This window comes from Heteronotia binoei, chromosome 12 (genome assembly GCF_032191835.1).
Source record: "Heteronotia binoei isolate CCM8104 ecotype False Entrance Well chromosome 12, APGP_CSIRO_Hbin_v1, whole genome shotgun sequence".
In the NCBI taxonomy this organism is placed as follows: Eukaryota; Metazoa; Chordata; class Lepidosauria; order Squamata; family Gekkonidae; genus Heteronotia; species Heteronotia binoei.
Genome location: NC_083234.1, coordinates 78,926,477 through 78,934,190, shown reverse-complemented (window position 1 = coordinate 78,934,190; position 7,714 = coordinate 78,926,477). Strand labels below are relative to the sequence as shown.

The 7,714-nt window shown below is 49.7% G+C and overlaps 1 protein-coding gene across 1 annotated transcript; it reads right to left on the bottom strand.

Moving 5' to 3' along the window:
• Window positions 1–908: 908 nt before the first annotated feature.
• SURF2 (surfeit 2) lies at window positions 909–7,592 on the bottom strand. Its single transcript, XM_060250585.1, has 6 exons — window positions 7,415–7,592; window positions 5,985–6,139; window positions 4,805–4,908; window positions 3,920–4,120; window positions 2,607–2,761; window positions 909–1,064 (listed from the first exon to the last, which is right to left on the bottom strand). Exons 1-6 carry the CDS (start codon window positions 7,490–7,492, stop codon window positions 969–971), a joined length of 789 nt encoding a protein of 262 aa, XP_060106568.1. The 5' UTR covers window positions 7,493–7,592; the 3' UTR covers window positions 909–968.
• Window positions 7,593–7,714: the final 122 nt, after the last annotated feature.

Here is a 7,714-nt window from a genome sequence, read left to right as displayed (position 1 = left end):
GAAGGGAGATTCACCCTTGTGACCAATGGCAGGAAAGGCCTAGGTAGCTAGATTCCTTGAAAGGGATGGGGAAACAACATATTCCCCTATCACATTTACTGTTTTTGTTGCACTTTGGATGACTAGCTATGCATTTCCAGAGAACAATCTGGATCTTTTAAGGGCAGAAGCTTTACCACTGCCTCTCCTTCTAACAGGAAGGTGGCACGGTGGTTGCACTCCAGTCTCTTGTGGGGAAGCTGTCTCATGACAGCAGGGGGCTTAAGTTGGGCTGCTTTGGTACTACCTTGACCCGCAGCACTACTACGCCTCATCAAGTAGTGGGATTTTTTGGGGGGCGGGGGGAGAGAAGAGGCTTGAACAAAGCAAAGTTTAAATTCCTAGATATTTGGGGGTGGAGCCTAGGGAAACACTCTGCAGGGTATAATGCCATTTCTTCAGCAGAACTTATTTATTTCATTTGGGGATCAGCTGTAACTCTGAAGAGATCTCTAGGCTCCACCTGTAGGATTTCTGTACCATGGTCTTGATCCAAATGTCAGTTTTCGATAAGGATCTGCATCTTGCACTGGCTCGACTGCAGTATCGTGTGTTGCTGGAAGAGAATTTGAAGTAAAGGTCTGTGCTGGAGGCTGCTGCAGGAGCAAAAGGTTCCTTAGGCCAGGGGAAAGTGCTGCTGTTAGTGGTCCAGGTCCACCTTTTTGGTTGTACTCAGCTACACCAAGCTCTGACCCAAACACACTCATGCTCTAAGTGCCCATCTTGCCTGCTTCCCCTAACAGCAAGGAAAATTGCCTTCAGCAAGTGATCTAGTACAGAAAGGTTTTTAAAGTCCACAGCAGAGCTGGCAAGAATCACACGTACATTATTTGGGCTCCTTTGCAAAGCATCTATAAATTGCACACGGAAAGAGTATAAGGGGCATTTAATGTTTTTGAAAGAAATCACAGATTGCAACCTCAAGATGGTCACATGACATCATTCCCATTCACCGCTTTCCGAAAGCTCCTGGGTTTTCTATGCTGACTTTTGAGCTTCTTCTTGAGGGAGCCGCCTGTTTGCTTCTGCAAAAAGGAAAGAAGGGTCACATGAGCAGGTAATGGGGGGGGGGGGGAGAGGGAGGGAGAGAAAAGACAATTCCTTTTTAAAAAACAAAAACAAAAGAAAACACCTAGTCCTCATTGTGAAAACCCAGTAGGGGTAATCTGCTTAAGGTAGACAAAACTTTAAATTGGACATCTCCCTGCACCCCACACCTCCTCCCTGCGCCTGCTCTCATGGTCTCTGAGAGCCATTAAGCTCCAGGACTTATTAGCCACAGCTCTGAGCATTTGTAGTTATTTTCCTCCACTCAGCCACTAGAACACAGCATGAACTCCTAGAGCGGGGCTCCACAGTCAAACCCTCTGGCCTGCAGCGTGGCCTGGGCCACAGCATCTTCTGTGCCACACGACCAATTCCACCTCCCCATATTTTTTGACTGATCATTTATGTGCTCTTGGCTTAAAAAAAAAAACAACTGCAAATATGGCCACCATTAAAAACTGGATACATTTCAATCAACACTTGGCAGTAAAGAACACAAACAGAGCCAGGCACCCTGCTGGACTAGGACCAGGGAGAGTTGCATTCAAATGTCCACCCAGCCATACTCAGCCCAAGCAACCTCCTGGCAGGACAGAAGGCAAGAAGAGAGACCCACATAAGCTCCTCAGAGGAAGGCAGGGATGAAAATGCAGTATCTCTAACTTCCTGCAGGCAGAAAACCAGCCTGACAGAGGAGAGACCAGCATGACACACGCTTCCCAATTTGATCAGCAAAATCTTTTGACATGGAAAAACATGAAGAAATGGTTCTCTGCCCCACCCTCCCTCCCAAGCAGTCTACAATTCTACCCTGTAGAACAGCTCCTGTGAGTTTTGCAAACCACCTCTTGGGGTGGGGGGGGAGAAGAGAACCTTCCTGGCCAGGCAGTCAAGACAGAACTATCTCCCTCCAGGCCTTGAATTCAGCAGGAGCTCAGCTCCTGAATCTTTCAGACAACCCCCCCCCCTCCTCCCCACTTTCCTTACCCATTGAATAGTAGGTGCAGCTGCATAACAATCTCTGGATTAGGAGCGTGGGCAGCCAGCCAGCCACCAGGGGTTTAGCCATGCCTCCAGCAGTCTTCATTAACCCCTGGAGAAGCCCACACCACCCTTTCTCCACTTATGCGATTTTGGGTGGCAGGTGGCTTGTTGGCCTTTTAACTGGGGGGGGGGGAGGAGGCGGCAAAGGAGAGCCCCAGGTGAGCGAGGCCTGCTTGGGTTGGCTGAATCTCCATCCAGCCCAAGCAGGCCTCACTGGCTTGGGGCTCTCCTTTCTTGCCTTGGGTTGCTTTTGGCTGGCAGGGGCGGCATATGCTAATGAGCCCCACCATCTATTTTTCTACAAAACGACCCCTGCCTCCCTGCAAGACCGCTGTTCAGACTCCCCCACAGATCAGCAGGGGAGCTGCCTGCCTGTGCTCTATGGTCTGTTCAGCCCTAAGCACCTGACCGCAGATCATGGCCATGGGGGTGGGGGGAGTAAGAACTGCAGTATTATTTCCTCCCCGTCAGCTCACCTTTCCTCGTTTGCCACCCACCACTGAACCGGTAGCCACGGCCTTGCTTCCCTTGCCAGCCTCCATGGCCGGCTTGGCTACCTCTTCGTCACTGTCCGTCATGAATTCGTCACTGCCCTCCTTTCCAGCTGGACTTCTTTCTGGAAACATCTCCGCTAAAATGGAAAGCACTCAACTTCAGATCTGCACGAACGCTGGTGGGATGAGGGGGACTTGAACAGAGAGCACCAATGTGTGTGGCTAGGGATGGGGCGGGACACTAACTGAGCTGAGAGACTAAAACTGCCAGGTGTGGAAACAGGGTAATTTGACCCCACATCCATTAATGTTAACTTCTACTCTTCAACCATGAATTGATGTCTCTTCCCTGACTCCAGATGCTATACAAGAATGCTGTACTCTCTGAAAGTGTTGGATGTTGTAACTGCACACAAAAGGACCTGGGAGGGAAAAGGCTAAGAGAATTCTCTCTCTGGGGTACATATGGCAGTGCCCCCCCCCAGTGGGTTAGCTGTTGAGCCTCCTTGGCTGTTGCTCTTTCTCTTTTATCTTATATGGGACCTTTTTTCTCTCTCTTTGAGCTTGGAATGGCAGCAAGTTGACTTTTTTGAAGCCAATCTGTTCACAATACATTAACTGTACCCGCATGAATATTTTTGCTAGCAAAATTTCTTTTTCTTGTCACCACTGGAGTCAGATCATTTTTGTAATTTGCTTAACCAGGAAATGTGGAGAATTGGGAATACTGCGAAAAAGCTTCCCTGCTTCGCCTCCTCAGAAGGCGGACTGTAGTCCACCATGGACCACCTCACTCTGGTTGTTTATGATTCTGGGGGGGGGGACACCACTCTGAATTAGGGGGCTGAGGGACAGATCCAGTAATGCAGCACCACACGATGAGATCCCAATCGTACCATCTTGCTTTTCCAGCATGGCACAGCAGCTGGTGACAGGGAAGCTAGCAGGGATCGCTGCATCTGTGTGGTCAACCCAGTCCCGGCTATGCTCTACTTCAGCAGGCCTGGCCACGTACTTGAAAGCCCACCACGAGCCCTGAGGACTAGACCTTTGCTTCTGCAAAGCAGAGATTCCCGGAATGAGGATGAAATGCCAGGTTGGCAAGGAACCCTCTTCACCTTGAACACTCCCCACCCCTTCCCAGTTCAGAGAACTGGGATCTGCTTCCTCGGCTGCTCTCTACATCTCTGCCAGGGAGTACTGAGTCAAGCTGAAGCAGGGATGACTCTTTGGGTGACTCGCAGCTCCTCTTTTGGGCCACACGGAGGCCAGGCCCCCCTCCCACCTTAACTCACGCGGGTACAGGTCGCTCATGCTGTCATCTGTTTCCTTGCCATCCTCATCACTGGGCAGAGGCTCCCAGAACTCTCCCTTCTGGCAGGGCTGTCGGCTGCTGTTTGGCTGCTGGTCCCGCTGCTGCCACTGTCGCCACCGCCGCCGCCTCTGGAGCAGGCAGGCTGGGACATACTCCACACCCGCCTTCTGGCATTCTTCATCTGCAAGAGGAAAGCTACTCAACAGAACTGCAGGGACATCTATTCAGAAAGGGCATCAGTCTGTCCCCAAAGCCACTGCCGTGATATGGCAAGGAGTCCCCAAGGCTTCCTGCGTTTTCCCCCAAGAGTAGACATGGCTCCTAAGCCCCGAAAATCATTGCCCTCACTTCCAAGCCCAGCTCCTGTGCTCCTCCTCAGAAAGGGCTCTGCCCTTTGCCCTAGCTCTTGAGGTGGCCAAATGATCCAGCAGCAGGGTGCTTCTGTCTCCTTAATATTCCCCAGCAGCACTTTCCTGGCTGGATATCCTAGGAGCAGAGTTCTACTATCAGATTAGAATTGTGAAGAGCAAAGAGGGATAATTTTATCTTGCAGTGCCATCCCTGCAGAGTGGACTGGACTCAAATGCCTCTTGGAAAGTTGCCTTCTCCAGACAGCCTCCATGGTCACTTCAGAACTTGTTCAAGGTGGAATTATTCTGGAGGGCTTCTGACCCTGCCACTTCACCTAGTGGTTAATTATATACATTTGAGGTTTTAAAAATTCTATCATCATTGTAACCCACCTGAAATCTATTTCTGGAGAAAGATGGACTAAGATTCTGTAAATTAATTTATTAATGAAGTAACCAGAATGACTTAAGACAGTCCCCAAACATCTGGAGCAATAGATGCCAGAACAACCTACATCTCTTCAAAGCCTTCTGATACCGGTGTCCCTGGACGTGGTGCAGAACTTGTTCTGGAGTTCTGTTGAAGTGCCGGAGGGTGAGCTTGCAGAACAGCTGATGCCTAGAGAAAGAAGACAAATGCCTTTTACTTTAAAACTTCTAGTCTATCAATCCACAGGGCAGTTAACAAAATCTATTAAAAGCCATTCAATCACTAATACAAAATCATACATCGTAAACAGAAAGCTAGGCCACCAAAAAGCACACACACTAAACTTAAAACAACAAGAAGCACATTCTGTACATCCTTTTTTTTAATTTTAAAAGTTTATTAAAGATTTCAAAAACCGAAAACGGAAGCTGTTGGGCTTCCCTAGGCAAGGAGTTCCAGAGTCTCAAAGCCACTGTCAAGAAGCCCCTAAGTCCATAGTGCAGCCTGTGGAGGTACATGGCTGCAAGACAGTCCTTTCTGCACATATCCAGCCTTCTGGTATCTAAGCCTCCTTACAACTGCTGACTGTAGGCAGGCTGAATGTTCTGCCAACTGCAGACCTCAGGAGGTACTCCACACAAACTCTATATTCTAACTGCTACTGCTACATCGCCTCATCTTATTTTGTAGTGAAGTCAATGGCCACCATTAAAAGGCCTCTGGAATAGTTCTATCCTGAGTCAGCATCAGCTACCTGTCAAATCTCACGTGATCTCTTTTTTGCTGGAAATATGTTTTGTTGCCAAATTTGTTGCAGCTAATACATGTTTTAAATTTGGCTCAACTCATTCCTTCAAATGTGGGAAGTTAGCTCTTTGAATTATTATGTTAATTTGCATACACAGCCGTCTCATCCTGAGATTTGGGAAGAAGATATATTAGGTTAGCCTGAGCTGAAGTGTGACTTTGTGATCCATTCACTGCATTTCTGACAACTGAAACATTTAAATCTTTTGGGAAAAAAAGAATAAAATTATTCTGTTCCTTTTAATCTTGACTCAAGAGCCTCAGTGTTATGAAATAAAAATAACATTTTGTCTCACATTAGGAAACCCACTGTTCTAAAGCCCCTGAAACTCAGGGATATACATACACTACCTGAGCATATCACCTCACAGGAGAGAGCAGGTCCAATAGAATCAACCTCAAGTCCCCTGCAATTATGGAAGGCCATCATAGGGCTCAGTGGCAAGGGCAACACCTACCGATTCTTGGTGCTGGGCACAATGTGGGGCTCATAGTCCCTGTAGTCCCAGGCTCCAGAGACCTTGTTCAGACGCAGGTATTTCCTGCTGGAAGTGTAGGCTTGGAGGGCAGCCAGCTGGCATGGCAGCTCGTGACCAGTCAACGTGCATTGTACCTGGGTGAACAACACAAGGAGAAGAGCTTGAATCAACAGGCAGGGAAAGAAGCATGTGCAGTGGTGGAAAGGAGAGCCCACATCCATAATTTTCTTTGGGCTGAGTGTGTGCTGAAATCTACTCCCTTGCAATCACTGGGGCTCACAGTTACTTATGTTGAGTTGTATTGCCCTCCTTACAGCTCCAAAAAAAACAGTACCCAGTCCGCTATCTATATTGCGGCTAGCACATCCTGGGTTCAGGCCTTGCTAGGCCTGGGAACAAGTCCCAGGAGGTCTTATCTTCAAAGAGGACATTCCTGCATCTGTTAGTAAAAGTGAAAGAAGAAAGGTGGGGGTTGCTACTTTGATGTGCTCACACTTTAACTTTGGGTTAGTAACATTTCTACAATCTCAATTCTCTAACATAAGAATAAATTCTAAGGTCTGACTTCTGTAATATAGAAGGGGTATACAATGCTTGACACAATTGGCATAACAAGTGTATCGGATTCCCCACAGAACTGCGGTCTGTTGAGGACGACCAGAATTTTGTTAAGAGATTCTCCCTGTAAACACACAGACAAATTACAGTCCAGAATTTCCTGGTGAGAAAGAATAACTATCAAAGCAGGTCAAGCTGGTGAAGCTGCCTGGGCATTTCTCTGTTCCCTGCTCAGGGCCTCTTTTAACATTTCCGTTGGAGTTCCTGGGAAGCTTGCAAAAGGGAGCAGATGACAGAGTGGGATGCAAAGGCAGCTGCAGGCTAAAGAACATGGGAAGAGGCCAGCGGCTCATCCAGCACAACATTCTGTTTCTCACACCACCCAAGCAGATATTACTGGAAGGCTTACAATCAGGGCATGGAACCAAGGCTTTACCCACCACCACCGGAGTTCACTGCAGCTACACGTTAGGTCCAGCTGAGCTACTGAGGTCAATCACCATGAATAAGAAGTATTAAGAGGCAGTGGGTAGAGCAGGACCCAGGCTCAAATCCCCACTCTGGCAAGCAAGCTCGCTGAGCGACCGAGGGCCGTTCACACACTCTCAGCCTAGCCCACCTCACAAGCTTGTTGTGAGGATAAAATGGAGGCAGGGGAAATGCTTCCTGGAGCCGCAGCGCCTTCCCTTTCCCCCTGAATGCACCCGAAGTGAAGGGCTGCTCCCTCCTGGCAGGGAGCCCCACAGGCGAGCCTATCCGGCGGGGCCTCCTCGAGAAAGAAGCAGGAGCCTCGGCTGGTCCCCGCTGAGGGCCTCCCGCAGCCCCTGCCCACCAAGCGCCGCCACCCTCACCCGGCTGCCCGGGGGCAGGACTCGCAGGGCCGGGTGCTGCGCCAGGAAAAGCTCCAGCGGCTCCGCCTGCTCGTTCATGGCCCGCGCGCTTCTGGGCCTGCGCCGGCGGGGGCGTGGCTACCGGCGCCGCCCGCCAAGCGAGGAGCCAATCCGAGCGACTTGGCCTTACCTCACTTCCGGCGCTCGCTGGGCACCGGAAATGCGCCCTCGCGAATTTGTCACTTCCGCTCGAGGTTCGGCTCGTTACCTGAGGCAGGCCAAACAAGCGGGAGAAGAACCATAAAGGGTGTGGGAGTCGCC